Here is a 17475-nt window from a genome sequence, read left to right on the forward strand (position 1 = left end):
AGCGCCCACTCCGCAGGGAAGAGAGGGAGGGAGGAGGTAGCCCTCTGAGGGTGGGGGCGGGGAGGGCGGGAAGGGACAGAGCAGACCGGAGGGCCCTGGGCTCAGGGCTGCATGTCGGCAGGGATGGATGGGTGGACATAGATGCCCCCGGAAGCCATGGGGAATGGGGCGGGGGGCGGGGGGCGGGGTGCCAGGGCTTCCTGCGCTTTGCACTATTGGGGCAAAATGTCTTAAGCAGTAGGGAACCTGCCACCCCACCCTGACCCTCAGCCTGCCACAGCCCCCTATACACATGCACACACACGCGTGGAAACACACACACAGACACACACACACACCCACACGGGAAGGCAATGCTATGCTGCCCATCAGGGCATGTCCTTTCCCCACTGTTCAGGTGTTCCGACGGGGGTGGAGGGCCTGGAAGAGCAGCCCTGTCACCTGTGCATGTGCCTGCCCCGCCCCCTTGGGCTCTTGGGCTGCCCGTGCTGTCTTTCTGTCTCGATCCCCATCTCTCTCCTGGGGTACTGATTCCTATATTACTCCAGTCCCATGGATAAGCCCTGTCATACCCCCCCTCCCACCCCTGGGGGCCCAGTGGAATTCCTGACCTGTCTGCTGTCTCCCCGTCCCTCCATCCCCACCGCCACGTCTCCATTCCCATTCTCAGCCATGCACATGGTGGAGAAAAGGCCTCCAAGAGGCTTGGCCTCTTACAGGCACTTGGGAAACCCTCCCTACCCGCCCCCCCAGTCATATGAGCTGTGATCCCCCACTCCTCCCCATAACCCCTGACCCCTCCCCCCACTCTCAGTGAGGTGGGGTGTGTGTGTGTGTGTGTGTGTGTGTGTGTGAATGTGTGAGCAAGTACATAGAGTGGGGGAGGAGCTGGGGGACTCAGGAGTGCCACGCACCTGCTCTAGAGGGGCAGCCCGCCGTCCCAGTCCCTGCTTTGGAAGTGGGGGACAGGGCCCTCTCCTGGGGGCCATTGGTGCTAATGAGGGGGATGGCCTTGACGTGGGTGCTTCGCCTGCCTTCCCCAGTATTGGCCCGGGGCACTAGGGCAGGCAGAGTGGGGGCAGCAGGTGCAGTATTGGTGGGAGGAGGGGGCCAGGCCAGGCCGAGGGGGTGCCAGAGCCATGACCACTACCCCGCCCCCACCACCCGCCTCTCCATCTCAGTATTCCCCCTCCCATCACTCATAACACACATACCTCATCCAGCCTCCTCCCTGCTCAGACCTGGGGAGGGTGGGGGTGGAGGAGCCCCTGCCCCTTCCCCTGGTGGCGGGTCTACAGGGCTGGGAGAGGGCGGGGCGTGTGGCAGAGACACCGTCCAGAAGGGGGACAGTAATTCCTGCCCTGGGAGCTCCTGGGTGGGAGGAGGGGACAGTTCCCTGCAGGCGCTACTGAATGTATGAGAAGCTGGTGCTGGGGTGGGGGGAGGGGGGCTGTGGCCAGAAACAGGGAAGGCGGTAGGTCCCTTCCCCGGGGAGGGGTTGGGGCCAGGAGGGGTGACCTGGGGGCTCCTACTCCTGCCCCACGCTGACAATCAGTATGTCTGTTATGTGCGATTTTTCACCCCGTTGTGTTTTGGGTCAGGATTTTAAAGAAAGATATTTTTATGGTAATTGTTGCTCGTCTATTTTACTATATATTTATGTAATAAATATATGATGAAAATAACCCCCTTGGGCACCCCCCCCCCTTAGACTTGCGTGCTGTTTCCCTGTATCCTCCCATCTGCTGGCAGAGTACCCACCCCCAAACTGACCAGATGGAGAGGTGTGCCCCCAGCCCTGGCCATACTCCCACCACCCCCTCCCCCTCCCCCCAGAACGAGCACACACCACAGAAGCCAGCTCAGCTGTGAACTATTGGATTTGAGACAGGAATAGAACAGATCGGGGGGCTAGAGAGAAAGAGCGGGGTGGGGGGGAGAGTGGTTTAAATAGGGGAGGCTGGGGCGGTGCAGTGATGGGGGAGGGAGGCAGGTATTTACAAGAAGGCTCGGGGGGGCCAGAGGCTCATCTTGGAATATTTTATAACAATATAAATAAGATTCTGGTTTGCTTTTCCTTTTCGTCTCGTAAAGGAGAGAGAAGTGCAGAGTTCGATTCTGTACAAGGGGGCAGCGGCGGAAGGCCGGCCGGGCGGGTCACTGGGCGTCCACCCGGAAGGACAGCAGCTTCTCGGAGTGCATGTTGTTCAGGGTCCGCAGGTCCGGCAGCTTGAGCAGCAGCTTGGTGAAGCGGGAAGTCTCCGAGGGCCGGTTCTTCAGCACCAGAGCCCGAAGAGCCCGCAGCAGCGTCTCCTGGAGCTGCTCCACCGAAGCGGAATTCTCCATTCCCGAGCGGTCTGTGGGGAAGACGACAGCAGTGAGGCAGACTCCCTGAGCACCTCCGACTCTGAGGAGGAGGAGGAGGACGCGGAGGTCTGCGAGGACGCAGCGGTGGCCACGCAGCCTCTCCCTGAAGCCCCTCAGAGGGCCGACGGGGAAGGAGCGGGAGGGGGAACATAACGCCCTCCCCCAGGCCCTGACCCGAGAGCAGGGGATGCCTGCAAACTGGGAGCCCAGGCTCAGCAGGGCCGGCCCCCCTCCCGCCCCACCAGGCCACTCTCCTTCCCTGAACAGGCCCAACAGGGCCCTGGCTCCCCCGCTGCTCCGTGCTCTGTGGTTCCCTCTGCCTGGGATGCCCTTCCCCCTCCTCTGCCTGGCAGTATCTCTACTTGTCCTTTGAGGCCCCACTCGAGTGTCACCTCCTTCCCCAGCTCCCCAGGCAGAAATAGTTGTGTGTGCTCCCAAAGCCCTTGGTTCATGCTTCTACTGTGACACTTATCTCACTGTTTTATAATTAGTCGGGCATGAGTCTGTCTCCTGAGCTAGACTGTGTCTGAATCATGTCTGTATCCCCAGTGCCCGGTGCAGGGCCTGGCCTAGAGTAGGTACTCCATAAAAGGTGTGTTGAATCGAACTGCGTCCGCCTCCTCCCCGGTTAGGCTCAGGCAAGAGCCTGACCTACCTGCAGAGACGAGCACCACCGCGGTGAAGAGGCCCAGCTCCTCCTCGGTAAGCGCCAGGGAGTTGAGCTTCTCGCTGAAATCGAACATGGCGTTGAGCAGGTCCCCCATGCCCATGGCGCCGAGCTCCTGCAGGCTGTAGGTGGTGCGGCTCAGGAACATCACTGTCTGGTCCTTCACGTTGAACAGCGACGCAAAGCGCACCATCAACACCTGAAGCGGGGACAGGCGTCCTGGGTAGGGCGGAGGACTTGCCAAATCGCCCCTGCCGCTTTCTGAAGGGGTTACCGGTGCTGCCTTGGATTTCTTAGCTTAGACTGGGCTAGTTGCTGAGTGGTCAGTGAGGCGGGGCGGGTGGAAGGATGGGGAACATCCCACTGGCTTTGGAATCCAGCGGGCCTGAATCTGAGTCTCAGCCTTGTCACTCCCTGTGACCCTGGGCAAGGCCCTTCGCCAAAGTGAATCTGCTCATGCCTAGCACAGGGGGGCGGGGGGTAGCACTGTACTCTGAAGTGTTATTTTACGGTAACAGGATGTGACTAGACCCCATTTGAGATGACAGAAGTTCCAGCCATCCACAGGCAGGACTGGGTGGGATTCTGCCCCTTCCTAATCACTCAAGAGTTAGGTGGCCCCTGCCCACCCCAGACCCCCATTCTGCTGGATCCTTCCCAAGGTCGAGAGCAGGGAGCACAAACGGTCACTCACCTCAAAGGTGCCAGCCTTAAGCAGGGTGACCTGGTCGTGCTGAGAAAGATCACGGAAGCCGGGGATGTGCTTGGCAAACTCGACCACCTCCCGCACAGCGGGCGTGAAGCTCATGGAGAAGTCCTCCCAGATCTCCTGCACAGTTCGCCCGCTGCGTCCATGCGGGTACATGTTCATGGGACATGCCTGGAAAAGGGAAGGATTTGAGGAAGGGAGCATGAGCCAGGCCAGCTCAGATGGGCTTCCCTAGCGGGGCTGGGCCCCAGATTCTGCCTGGGTTAGCGTTGTGGCCTTGGAGGATGGGTCTTTCAGGTAAAGCAGCAATCAAGTGCCAGGTGGAGATCAGGGTTTCCCAGGCAGAGTGCCTCCTGCAGGACTGAACATTCTCTCTGCACTTAGCCTCCACGCACACCCAGGGACCCCGTGCTCAATCCGTTCTCCCCAGCCCCCTGCCCACCTCACCCCCAGTGCCCTCACCAGCAGAACGTTCTTGGAGTTGCCCTGCCGTGGACTGTTGACAGGGGCTTCGCCTTCTGGGGCTGGGTACACGTGGGTGGGGCACAGGCGGTGCCCATTGCTGTTGGGCTGGTGGCAGCTGTGGTGGGCAGCGCCGGGGGGCCAGGGGGGAGGGTAGGAGGAGGAAGCCTGGCGTAAACTGTTCAGGGCCTCGTTGTGACGCTGGGCGGCCATGATGTTGTTGTCATTGGGGGCAGGCGGGCAGCCCTGACTTTCCCAGCGATGTGGGGTGGTGGCCGGACGGTTGCCCGAGGCATGGTTGGCATTGAAGTTGCCAGGTGAGGTGCCCAACTTGTCATGGGCGTAGGTGAAGATCTCGCGGTGGGCTCGGGCTACCTGGGATATCACATCCTCCACTGTGGGCTCGGGACTTGGGGATCGAGGGGGCGTCAGCTGCTGTGGGAACTGGGAGAAGCCCACCAGGGGTGAGGGGGCAGGGGCTGGGGGCGGTGAGGGGCCCACGGGGCCCGGGGTGGGGTGCTGGGTGGGTGGGTTCTCCAGCGGGCACTGGCTGCTCAGCTGGTTGTTGGCCAGGTTCATGGCACTCTGCATCTCGGCCAGCATCCGCTGCTTCTCCCGTTTGGGGATGCGCCCAAAACGCACAGCTGTGACAGGATGAGAGCAGTGTCAGGAAGTTCTCACGCACACTCACATGTTTCTCTTCCTTCCTCCTGAAAGGGCAAGCCCCTGAGGACTTGGGGTTCCATATCAAAACTAAAACCTGGAAGACCACACCCATGGAGGGGGTTTTCCAAGTAGGGCTTGTGGTAGGAGGGGACCAGAGGGACCAAATGGGAAAGAAGTGTGTGTTTACCCAAGCCCTGATGAAGTGTGGCTACCGCCTCTGCAAACGAGACGCACAGTCTTGGGACTTTTTAAGGGAGGGATTAATTCAGAAACCTCGCGTGGAAGAAAGGGGGAGGGCGCGGGGAAGCTGGCGGGGCCCTGGTGCTGCCTCACCGTCTCGAGACATGCCCACGGAGAGACACTTCTTGAAGCGGCATTGCTGGCAGCGGTTACGATTGATGCGGACGATGGAGCAGTTCTCATTTTTCAGACACCTTTTGTACTGGATGTTCTGCTGGATGCTCCGACGGAAAAAGCCCTGTGGAGCAGGGCAGCAAGTGAGCATCCCCGGTCCAGGCCAGGCCTATGTGTCCTGTGGGAGAGGGTCACCTGCCCCCGCCCTCCCCTCCTCCCTGCCTCACCTTGCAACCCTCGCAGGCGTGCACGCCGTAGTGGAAGCCCGAGGCCACGTCCCCACACACCTTACACAGCAGCACCATGCCATTCAGCTCTGCGGGAAGAGAGGGGAGGCAGGTAGACGAGGGCTTCTTAGTGGCCAGAGAGCTGGAGGTGTTCTGGGCTGGAGACTGGGTGAGGGGGAAGAGCTAAGGAGGAACTTCAGTATCTAGGGGGCACTTGGATGACCAGATGGGGCCAACAGCAGCTGGTGCAACTCTAGGAGAAATCCCTGAGGCCTGAGTAGACCCTGGAATAACTGTCACATGAAGATCAACTCCCCGCCTAGACCAGGACACCTTCCCTTCCCCCAAATCAGCTGGAAACTGACTCACTGGTGATGTTGCTGGTGCTTTTGCTGGGAGACACTCGGTTACTGTCTTCCAGGGCCACCTGTAGACCCCCTGGGGGGCTCCCATTATAGAAGGAAGAGGACGACGATGACGACGAGGAAGATGAAGAAGAAGAAGGAGAACCATCATCACCCAAGCTAGGCGGAATGCTCCCAAAAGAGCGAGCTGGGTCCTGGGTGAGGGAGCCAGTGGGTGATGGCGGGAAGTAGGTGGGGCAACCTTGGGTCAGGGACTGGAAGCTGCCATTCGAGCTGTCACTGTAGAGGGATTCAGGGCTGGTGCGGTTTGGGGAGGAGCCACTGGAGCCAATGTAGGTGATGACGCCACCTGGCAGAACACAAGGGGAAGGGGTGTCAACTGTTGGGCACACACAAGTTAACCATGTGGCGCCCCTACTCTTGGAGTCCCCAGAAGAGCCACAATAAGCAATTCCCCAGCATAAACCAGACATGGCCATCCAACCCCTGCAACTCTTGGCAGGTACATTCCGCGTCTGCCTTGCGTATAAGGTACCTCCCTAGAGGCATGACCTCTGTGATGCTCTGTGGCTATCTCACATATGTACTGCTCCCCCCACCCCCGCCCTGGATGACTTCCTTTCGAGTATCAAACGCAGCTAATGACTTAATTGTCAGCAGCTGACCTGGGGATGGGAGAGCAGCTGAAAACCATTCATAATGCACAAGCTTCAAGAAAAACAGCCCAGCTGCCGATTTTAATACCAAGACCATTCCAGGGATGAGACCATGGAGGGGCAGCTAGCCAACAGTGAGGAGAACAGAGGTCTTATAAGAATAAAACAATTACATTCTCTCAAAACTGAGAGACATCATCTCCAAAGGTACTGTTCCCCTGGCCTCCAAAATCAAGAGTCAGAGTAGACTCTATCTCTGAATCCAGGAAGGGCTTAACAGTGTGAGCTGCAGGGGGTGGAAGTGAAGAACAAACTGTCCAGCCTAAAGCTTTGGAATTCCCCCTTCTAGATCTCTCCGCCTGGTGACAATGACCTTGGCTCTCTAACCGTACAGGGACTTTGGCCCTCTAGTTATATTGTCAACCAGATGGCTGAATTCCCATTGCATTAGCAGAATAAAAAAGCGACCTGTCTGCCACACCTTTGCCAAGTACCTCCCTTGGCCTGCCATCGGTAGGGTGGGAGAAGGGAGGATCCCAGGACACGTGTGAGCAGACACAGGCCAGGCCACCCTGTCTACAGAGGCATGTCTTGCTCACCCACTGACACAAACTAAGCTGGGCAGGGCCACCCTAAAATAGCTCAAGGTTGGTCAGGGTGAACCCAGTTCCCTGTGAGACAGTTGCACAACAGACCAGCTCCTACAGTTTCAGGGTTGAGGTGGGGGGATGGGGTATTTATTTGGTGGTAAATGAACCTGACCTAGTTCAGCCATCCCCAAAAGGAAGTAAGACTTTCATCCAAAGAGACTTCCAACCTGGAAGTGAGGGGCGCATTCAAAAGAGACTGGTTTTAGATCTGGATCTACCACCAACAACTTGATTTGTGATCTAGAGGAAATCAACTCCCTTCTCAGAGCTCCAGTTTTACTTTCAGTGGGGAAGAAAAAAGAAAAGAAAGATGAAAGAGACTTTATATCCTTTCAGCTATGTTTCTGAGATCTAGTTGTTTTGGTGGTGGTGGTGGTTTATTCCCTAAATCGCATCTGACTCTTGCGACCCCATGGACTGAAGCCCGCCAGGCTCCTCTCTCCATGGGACTTCCCAGGCAAGAATACTGGAGTACTTGCCATTTCCTTCTCCAGGGTATCTTCACCACCCAGGGATTGAACCCTGGTCTCCTGCATTGCAGGCAGATTTTTTACGGACTGGGGAAGTCCTTAGGAGGCAAGCTGTTTCTTGTTTGGTGGGGGAAGGCGTAAGAGTGTTGGCAGGACTAAGAAAAGAGATGCTGGGGAACAGAAGGAATTTGTATTGTGGAGAAGCTGACTCTAAAGGCGGGTACGGTGAAGTAGGTGCAAAGACAATAAATTGAAAAGGAGTGAGGAGAAAGCTAGATGTGAGGTCTCTTTGAGGAGTGTAAACATGAGGCCACGAGAGGTCAGGGATGACTCCAGTCTTACTCTGCATCGGTTATGGCGAGGGGGAGCCCCCCCCTCCGACAAGCGGACAGGAAAAGGAGGCAGGCGGGGGCGGTGAGTCAGCCGAGCTTCACCCAGATCTCGGCGGGGCGGGGCGGGAGACGGGCCCTCAGCCGGCCTCACGTCCCAGCTCCACGTGTGACTCTTGCACGTGGCTCCCCAACGAGGAACTCCAGTACCCGAGGCTCCGCCCTCTCCACTTCCGTCAATCAGGAGCAGTAGCCCCGCCCCCGTCCCGCCCCTCCTCGGAGTCTCCCGGGTCGGGGTCTTGGGCTGAGCTCCTAACACCAGCTGGGTCGGGACTACAAGGGGAGGAGAAAAGGGATCACGCGTTGCCGGGGCAACCGGGGGGCGGAGCTCATTATGTAACGAGGCCGGGAGGCAACCACCAATGGGGTGGCGGCCACGGCTTCTGCTGAATGAAAACAAACGCAGCACGTGGGCCCGACTCTGCAGCCATGTGAGCGCTCCGGGCTGCCTGGGCGCTCTGGGTGTCCTCCCTGGGGCAGAGCACCACTCTTGGGGCTCCTCAAGTGCCACTCCCTACTGTCACTGAGGGTTCCCCAGTGAGATCCGACCCATTTCCCCAGTCCCTCCTGCCTGGAACCCGGGTCGCCCCTCTGCTTCTCAAGTTCCTGCGGACTCTGTCTGGGGGAAGAGGGAGATTGGAAGGAGGGGGTCCTCCTTCCGAAAAGTCCAGGCATGCCACAGCTGCAGCGGGAGGATAGATGGGGGCGTTTCAGGGCACTGCTCCAAAACTCCCAGTTTCTCTAAACTGCTCATCTCACCACACGTACCCACTCTCTCCATTCCCTCCTTCCCCGCGATCTGAGTCCTTCTAGCTAAAGGGAGCTTTGGGAGTCTGAAGGGTGACGGTGGGGCGCCCCTGGGCGCATTCCCAGGCCGAACAACCCGCTGTGGAAATCCCAGCCCCATGTCGATCACACTAGCAAATCCTCTGACCAAGGGAGTCCCCAGTCCCTTTCAAAGTTCCTCTTGTTCTAAGACGTAGAGGAGAGGAGACAGTGACAGAGGAAGAATGATAGTAGCAAAGGAATCTTAGTACCTGTGTTGTTGTTAGAGTCCAGGGTCGTCATGTCTTCACTGGCTGACAGCGGTCATTCAAACTGGACCTTGACACAACTGGAGGTTACAGTTGCAGCTGTCGCCCCCTGGGCACCGGCCGAGGGCGGGGAGTGGACCCCCGCGGCTCACGATCAAGATCCGAGGCACTCTGCAGCAAGGTCTTGGCGGGGCCGGACTGCAGCCCTGCAGAAGGGTAGGACGCTGAGGCACCGAGGTCTGCTTTGCATGGGAAGAGCAGAGAGAGTGTGGGGGAAGGGGACGGAGGGAATCAGCCTGCAGTACTTCTGGCTAGAAGGTAGCAAGGAGGGTCGAGTCTCTGCAGTGCACGGGGTGCCACTGCCTGACGACTCCGCAGCGCTGCAGGGTATCGAATCTGGAGCTCCTTGTGCAAAAGTCCCACAGGGAGAGAGGCTGCAGTCAGGAAGTAAGTAGGTGATGGGGAGAAACAGGGCACCCAGGCGCAAAGAAGCGAGACGTGTGCCCTGCTACGTTCCCTCGGCAGCAATATTTCACTCTGCCAATCTCAGCCGCCTTTTGCCCCAGCCTTTTTCCCTGGGACAGAGGGCTCTGCGCAGGCGCCAGCAACCCAGGGTTCCCGGGCCGCACGCGGCACTGGAGCAGGTACCATGTGATCCCAGGGAGCGCCTCGTGCCCCAGTGACACACTTTTCCTGCAGCAGGCACGTTGAGCTCGGTGCGCCTGCGTAAAGCCGAGGCTGTCGGGATATGTAGTCCGTTGGCAAAGTGGGCGGACTGCGTTTATTTCCCCATTTCTGCCTTGCACAAGCTCTTGCTGGAAACCGGGGAGGAGCTGCGAGCCTTGTGGGGTGGAGTGCGTTGAAGAGTCAGTGTGGCGTGTTTGGAAAGCTTGTATGGCAGAGGCATGTGAATTCCTGGGGAGGGACTGACAAGCTTGGCGGCTCCCTGGGAGATCAAAGCTAACAGCCCCTTTCTGCAAATCTTGCAAACGTGAGGGCTTCACGTGATTGTGAGACTGACCCTGCCTTGAGGTTAGTGATGACACGAGAGAGACGATAGAGGAGGGAGATAGCCCAACCGTCAGGAGCTTAAGCTCCTGCAGAGCCAAGTCCTGAGAGGGAAAGGAAATGTGACCCCTTTTGCGTTCTACTCCCCTTTGGGAAAGGAGTTGCCATGGGGTTGAGGATGTCCCTGGGGACTCCCTGTTTGCTTATATGACACCACCCCACCCACTCAAGGTGACTTTGGGGTGAGTCATTTCCCTTTGTCTAGGAAATAAAAAGGACAAGGGAAGGAAACTGTGGTGAAAGTGTTTTGAGTTCCTAAAATAAAAGGACCAGAGGTAAGGCAGGGCTTGGGGGCAGAGTGACACCCGCCAGCTCCACCCTCAGTGCTTCAGGGTAGTATGGGTTTCACATGGGAACACAGACATCATCTTAACCCCCTATTCTTTACTGATGAGAATGAGGCTTAGAAGGAATGACTGGCCCAAGGTCAGACATCCATTGCTAGTTTCATTTGCCTACCATCAGGCAGTGAGCTGACATGAAAGTGAAACACTGAACAGAGGTTAAAAACAGCCAGCATCTCCCTTCAGAGGAGCAACTCTACCCCACTGGTGAAAATGGGTCTCCAGTGGAGGTCTATCATGTTTTTTTGGTTTTGGATTTTTTTTGGCCTTACCATGCAGCTTGTGGGATCCCTGACCAGGGATTGAACCCGGATCCCTGGCAGTGAGAGCTCAGAGTCCTAACCACTGGACTGCCAGGGAATTCCCCAAGTCTATCCTGTTTGAGGACTTGGGTGTGGGGAGAGCTGAGAGCTTCTTCTTGAAGCAGCCCAGTGAACCCGCGCCACCTGCTGCTTCCTGCTAATCCCTCCTCAGTCCCACTGCTCCTAGGGAGGGTTTTGTTTGTTTTTTGCACACAGGAAGCCCTTCCCCACTTGTTCACAGACCACTCCTGGGACAGCACTGATGGATGCCTGGACACAGCCATCAAAGAGGTAGAGAAAAGGAGGCGTGTGGACCCCGGGGAAGGAGTAAGCTGGGTGGTGAGGAAGTGAGTAAGCAGAGAGGACTGTGATGGTGACTGAAGGGGAGGCAGCTGGGCAGCTGGCCTGACCACTCGCTGACCCTCTGCCTCCCTGGGGAAGACAGATGGACTCCCTACAACAGCCTGGGATTTAGCTGTGTTCCCTTGCCCCCGAGAACAGTGGGAGAGAGAAGGCAGTGGGCTCTTCCCTGGGCTGCCCGAGCCCCTTGGCCCAGAGCTGGGAAGCTTTAGCAGAGCGTGGGAGGGCCTGGGAGGGGCTAGGACAAACAAGGAAAGAGGCTTTTCAGGAAAACTTGGTTCTGAACTTGGCCTCCACCCCCTCTCTCCCCTCCCTCAGGGCTCCGGAAGGAAAGTTGGGGGGTGAGCTGCCTCGTGGGGCACTGCATGCTCTGTGTGCCCTTCCTGAGTTTCCATCAGAGCCAGGACCCAAGCCCAGGGACCTGCCACCGCTGGATTCAAAATCAGGGACCTTGGCATGACCTCTAGCTCCCCACCAGCCTCAGCACTCCCATAGGCACACTCCCTTTAGTTGCCCTGTTTAGCACCTACAGCTGTTTGCTGCTGTGGTGACCCTGCCCACCCCTTGTTCTGCTTGCTGGGGTTTATTCCCATGGGGGTAGGGCCAGGGGTCAAGACTCCCTCCCTGAGTTTACAGCCAGTGAGAGGGAGGAGGAGGCAGAGACAGCATGAGCTGAAATGCAGTCAGCCTAACTCTTGGCAAGAAGCTGGGTTGTTTTGCAGTCTGTGTGAGGTATGAAAGCGGAGGCTGGGAGGGAGGAGGCAAAGAAGGGGGGTTCCTTCTGGGTCCTCCTTCCTCTGAACTTCTTACAGGGCCCCTCCTTTTCTCCCTGACAAGTAACTTTGGGATCTTCCTTCTAAAACTGGAGAGAAGGATACAGAATATTGAAGAGGCAGGATTCTCCCTTTGTTCCAGAAGCTTCTATCTATCCACCCTGCTCCTCTCTCTGTCAACAGCTGCTGGGAGAAGGACAGAGACTATGGGACTCAGAGCCACTAAAGGGAGGGAGAAAAGGCTGGGTTGTCTGGCCTTTGGGGACCTGTAATAGAATCTAGCTTTGGCCTCTCTTTCACTTCAGCCTTGACCTAAGACAACAGGTGTATATCAACATGGCCTCCCACCCCCTCCTGCCAGCTGGACATTCCAGTTCTCTTCTACACACACACAGACACACACATACATGTGTGCACTCATGCACCGTATCTCTCATAGCCAAATTCAGCCCAAGAATTTGGACCCTTAATAAATAGTGCTCAGAAAGAATCCAAGACCTGGCACAGCAAAGCACATCTGGCTCCATATTGCCAACACTTCTGCACAGATTCCTCAGACTGAGATTCCAGACTGACCTCACCATTTAGGGACAGGGTGGGATCCCCTGTGTGTGTGTGTCTGTTTCCAACCATGTCTTAAATTCTCTTGGATTTCTTTGATTTGGGGAAGACAGCAGAGATAGGGTATAGGAAAGGAAAAGAGTGAGAGCTCTAAGCTCTGGTCTGAGTGTGTGTGTATGTGATCGTAGAGACTGCATGTCTGAGTGTATAAGCGTGAATGGCAGGAGTTGTGTATGGATGTGTGTTTGATCCAAGACCTTTTCTCCTCATCAGTAGGACACTGGGTAACAGGACAACACCCTGTGCAAATCCTGGGTGGCCTAAATCTTGGGCCTGCTTCTTGACTGAATGAATGACTGATTGACTGAGGAGGGTGGGTCCTTGCTGGAAACCAGGTCAGGCTTCAGTGGGTGTCTTCCTCCCCCGCCCCTTTCTCGCCGAGAGAACCACTGCCCCTGGGAAATAACCTACCTGCCCAAGACAGAAACCCTGGGAATGCCCCACACCCAGGCAGCAAGCCCTGCACTGGGAGAGACTCATTCCCAGCCCTCCTAGGTCTTTTTTCCTGTTCTCTGAAAGGCCAGCCAGCTTTCCCTAACCCACCCAGAGCTTTGATGTCTTGTGGAGAATTTCAAGAGAATGAAGTAGGAGGGTTAAAGTCTGAGTTAATTTGTTCTTTGAGGGAGATGGAAAAAGGGAGGGTGAGGTATGATCCAGAGCTGGGTTCATGGATGTGTTTTGCCTCAGATTCTATCTTTACCTCAGTACTCCTTTTTCCAAGGAAAGGGAATAATAAATAGGTACTGAGAACCAACTGTAGGCTTCCCCAGTGGCACTAGTAATAAAGAATCCACCTGCCAATGCAGAAGACATGGGTTCGATCCCTGGGTCGGGAAGATCCCCTGAAGGAGGGCATGGCAACCCACTCCAATATTCTTGCCTGGAGAATCCCATGGACAGAGGAGCCTGGTGGGCTACAGTTCATGGAGTTGCAAAGAGTCAGACACAACTGAAGTGACTTAGCATGCACACCAGCTATATGCCAGGCACTGGGCTAAGTGCATTACACACATTATTTCATTGAATATCCACAACTACCCTATGCTCTGAGTTTAGAGATGGGGAGTCTGAGACCTAGAGACACTTACTCATTTGCCCAGGATGCTTCAGAGACTAGGCGATTTGCCTTGAAGCTGTATTTGAAGTGTGCAAAACTGAGATGTCACATTAAATAATGGTGGGAAAAAATAATAGTGGAGTTAATGGAGGTTTTGGAGGTGCTAAAACACCCCCAGCTGTCTCTTGGAACTACCAAGACACAATGAAAATGGGGATGTTGGAAATTCAACCCTGAGCCTGTGGATCAAACTCTTTCCGCTAGGAAGACTGCCCTTCCTGGGGAGAAGGATTACATCGAGTGGAATGTCTGAGCTGCAAGCTCATTCTGGTGCTACAAGTGAGCTGTGTCACCACGAAGGGGAAGCCTGAAGCGCCCCTTGCTCCTGACCCCACAAGCACCTTAGCCATCCAACCACTTTTCTTCTTCCCTTAAACTCCCTTCCTCCCTCCTCCAGCCCCCTCTTCTGGTGAGGTAGAAGGGGACCAGAAGAAGGTGCAAACAAACATACAATAAGATGAACTGACTCCCACGTGCTACAGCTAAAGATCAACTAAGATATGGTGCAGCCAAATAAATAAGAGTTCCATGTTATCTGCTACAGAAGTGATAACTGAAGCAGGCATTGAGCTTTTTTAGCTGATGATGAGGGGAGAGGGACACTGACATGTAGGTCTGGGCCCCTTAAAGGGCCATGGCACTTCCTTCCAAACTGTTACTCACTCAGTCGTGTCCAACTCTTTGGGACCCCATGGACTGTAGCCTGCCAGCCTCGTCTGTCCATGGGATTCTCCAGGCAAGAATACTGGAGTGGGAAAAAAAAAAAAAAAAAGAATACTGGAGTGGGTTGCCATGCCCTTCTCCAGGGGATCTTCCTGACTCAGGGATTGAACCTGGGTCTCCTGCATTGCAGGCAGATTCTTTACCATCTGAGCCACCAAGGAAACCCACTTCCTTCTAAGGGGTATATCAAGAATGGATTGGTTAGGGGGGAAATGGGAATCCCCTGGTGGTCCAGTGGTTAGGACTAGGCGCTTTCACTGCCGGGTCCCTGGTCAGGGAATTAAGATCCCGCCAGCCAGGTGGTATGCGCCCCCCACCCCGCCCCCAAAAAGGATTTTTTTGTTGCATGACCTCCATCTTGCTGGCAGGCACCCTCAGCAGGGGCTACATGAATGAAGACTGCATGGATGACCCCCTCCCTTAGGAGCCTTGTACACATAGACTCTTTTGTGGTAACCATATCTACATGTAGGAACCATATCTACATGGTTCCTAGCTCTTGGTAGGAACCAATCAATATGGATCTATTGCCAGAAATGACTTGTTACATATTTGGTTACCTTTATAATTCACTGAGTTGATTGACTTTTCCAGTGAAACAATGTTCTCTTTCCTTGCTAACACTTCAAATATAAGCTTCAGTTATAAAAAAAAAAGAATGGATTGGTTAAAGGAGTATGGGAGGCCACCAAGGACAGACAGAAGTTGTATAAAATGCCATAAGGAAACAACAACTTGCTCCCCCATTTACCTGCTTGAGAGACGAGTACTTCTAAAAACAGTCCTCTGAAAGCCATTCACCATCCTGGGTCAATGCTTCTTCAGCAGATGATTTGGGGAACTCAAAGGAGGATTCCCCTCTCTGAACCCAGGATCCCACCAAAACCACAGGATCAAGGAGGTGACATGGACCGCCTTTGGCAGTAGAGAACTAAGCCCCTGAATGCCCTCCTTCTGGCATGGAGTTCCCCCTGCCAGGCTGAAGGGCGGCGGCATCCAGCACAGGCTATGCCAAGGCCATCCTGTCCGACCTTTGTATGCTCTGCTGGAGCCCAGGGGTGGTGTCATCTTCCAGGTTCCTGCACCTGCCCATTGGCTGTCCTTGAGCCTCTGTAGGACGGACACGCAGGGGAATGTGCAGGGGGAGTGGTGGGGGCGGGGATGCCTGTGCGCCTGCCCCCATTTCCAACGTTTACCTCGAGCTCTGTCTCAAACCTCCGTGTCCAGCATCTTTCCTCATTCCTTGGGTCTCTGCAGATCTCCTCAGAGCTGCCTGGGGGAGGCCAGAGACTCATGACAGTCCTCGTGAGCAGGATGGACCTTGGAGGAGCTGCAGCCTGGGCAGGAATTAGGGGCCGTGTGTAGCTTCTGGGAGGCTTACATAAACACTGGCTGGGATGGGGAGGGAAAGAGGGATGCAATGGGCAGCCCAGGGAAAAAAAGCAACCCCGGACAGCCAGCTCAGTCTGAGTGGAAAGAAGGAACAAGGCTGGTTTTCCCTCCTCCCATCTCTCTCCCCTGGTTTGCAGCTGTTAGTTGGTCTGGAAAGACTGCATTATCTTGGGGGAGGGGGCAGGCAAAGGAGAGGGGGAGGATGCGACTTCACAAATTTGGGATCCCTCCCCTTTTTCTAAATCGGGGGTGGGGGTGGGAAGAAGCAATTTGCCAAAGAGATTTTTCAATGCCACAGGAAGGAGCTTTGGCTCATTAGAATGCGCAGTTTGCACCCTGAAAAAAAAAAAATCTGTGCTGGTTGCAAAAATGCAGACGTGTGTAGGGGCCCAGCAGAGAATTAAAAAAAAAAAAAGCGCTAGCTCTGCAATGCAGGATCTGCGAAGTTTTGATGCGGTGAGGAAATGTGGGTCGTGCTCAGTTCGTTTGCTTGTTCCTGCTAACCTACTGTCCGCCTGACTCCAGCATCATCTCACATCCCAGCAAGAGGCACTGCAGTTCAGAAACAGGGTCACGGGTGGGGGCCAGAGCCCAGGGCTGGGAGCAGGGGTCTGGGTTAGAGTGCTGAGACAGGACGCTATGGGGCTGGGAGGACTGGGCAGAAGGGAGGCCGGAGGGATGAAGGGATGGATGGAGGAACTTGTCTCTCGAATCGCAAGGAAGAGTTCTCCAGCTGGAGGGGGTTAGTGTTCCTCCAGATCTCACCCCCACCCCCATCCCATCCCTCAGCTCCTCCCGATCCCCAGTTGGCAGAGGGATTTTCCCTTTCCTGTCTGCTCACCCTGCAGATAGATCACTGCTGCAGAAAGAATCCTTGCTTCCAATCCCCAGCCCCACAAATTCCCTACCTCTCCTGGTTCTAATCCTGGACAGGGCACTCACCGTATCTCTGGATGGCATCCTCCTGCCTAGAAATAGGGGACCCTGCAGCTTGACTGGGGGAGCCCAGACTGCAGGGAAACCAAGTCTTGGCTCTGGGCGTCCATTAGCACATCAGTTGGAGGGCTGAAGCTGGCATTCTGTGTTCTTGGCTTGGGGAGGCTTTTTGTTCGTTTGGGGCCTAGGGCTCTAGGTTGTGTAAATGCCAAGGGGCTGCCTTGGAGGAGAACCTGCCCCAGGGGAAATCATATTCCTTTCCTGGTGTTTTCTCCCCTGGTGGCTCGCGAGAGGCAGAAAGAGACGCAAGCAGGGTAAAGAGCCAGGAGACGGGGGACGGGAGCCCTTTCACTTCGTCCCCATCTTTCCTCCTGCTTCTCCGGTCGGTGGAGGACCGGGCCGAGGCTCACGCGGGCTGCCGGGGTCACATGGCCCGGGCATGTGCAGCCTGCTCCATTTCTACCACAACAACTCGCTCATAAACAGCCCGGCTGCCGCGGCGGTGGCGGCGCAGACATGTGCGAGCGAGGGGGTGGGGCACGTGGCCCTGCCCGAGCCAAGGGAAGGCGCTCGCTCAGCACGGCCTCTCCCCTCCCCGCGCTGGCGCTGCCTCGCCACAGGAAATTCCTAGTGCTCCGCTGCCGCTGCAAAACATGTTTTTGGGAAGTGACTTTCAATAAGGATGGAGTCGATGGACTATTTAAATAGAGAGAGAACGGATAATCAGTCGGAAGACCCACTTCTGCTCGCCCTTGCCCTCTCTCTGCGATCCCTGTATGCCCTTGGGGTGGAGGGCTGAGCAGGAGTCACGTGTTCCTAATTC

The 17475-nt window shown here is 55.9% G+C and overlaps 1 protein-coding gene across 3 annotated transcripts; it reads right to left on the reverse strand.

Moving 5' to 3' along the window:
• Window positions 1–1862: 1862 nt before the first annotated feature.
• On the reverse strand, window positions 1863–15360 carry NR1D1 (nuclear receptor subfamily 1 group D member 1). Of its 3 annotated transcripts, XM_061143946.1 has the most exons (10): window positions 15076–15360; window positions 14265–14346; window positions 9020–9222; window positions 5822–6166; window positions 5453–5541; window positions 5205–5349; window positions 4206–4849; window positions 3729–3914; window positions 3023–3233; window positions 1863–2357 (listed from the first exon to the last, which is right to left on the reverse strand). In XM_061143946.1, the coding sequence occupies exons 3-10, from the start codon at window positions 9048–9050 to the stop codon at window positions 2158–2160; spliced, it is 1851 nt and encodes a 616-aa protein (XP_060999929.1). In that variant the 5' UTR covers window positions 9051–9222; window positions 14265–14346; window positions 15076–15360; the 3' UTR covers window positions 1863–2157. The 3 variants fall into 3 exon arrangements, with proteins under 3 accessions (XP_060999929.1, XP_060999928.1, XP_060999930.1); XM_061143945.1 differs by lacking the exon at window positions 14265–14346; XM_061143947.1 differs by lacking the exons at window positions 14265–14346; window positions 15076–15360 and adding an exon at window positions 9322–9582.
• Window positions 15361–17475: the final 2115 nt, after the last annotated feature.

Source organism: Dama dama, chromosome 5 (genome assembly GCF_033118175.1).
Source record: "Dama dama isolate Ldn47 chromosome 5, ASM3311817v1, whole genome shotgun sequence".
NCBI lineage: Eukaryota > Metazoa > Chordata > Mammalia > Artiodactyla > Cervidae > Dama > Dama dama.

What these genes read in the sequence shown, in the direction of transcription:
- NR1D1 (XM_061143945.1), bottom strand. Translation starts at nt 9,050, where the DNA reads ATGACGACCCTGGACTCTAACAACAACACAG. An exon ending in CGTGGGCATGTCTCGAGACG is followed by an intron (nt 4,850 to 5,204) that starts GTGAGGCAGCAC and finishes ATCCTGTCACAG; the next exon opens with CTGTGCGTTTTGGGCGCATC. An exon ending in ACTCCAAGAACGTTCTGCTG is followed by an intron (nt 3,915 to 4,205) that starts GTGAGGGCACTG and finishes TCCCTTTTCCAG; the next exon opens with GCATGTCCCATGAACATGTA.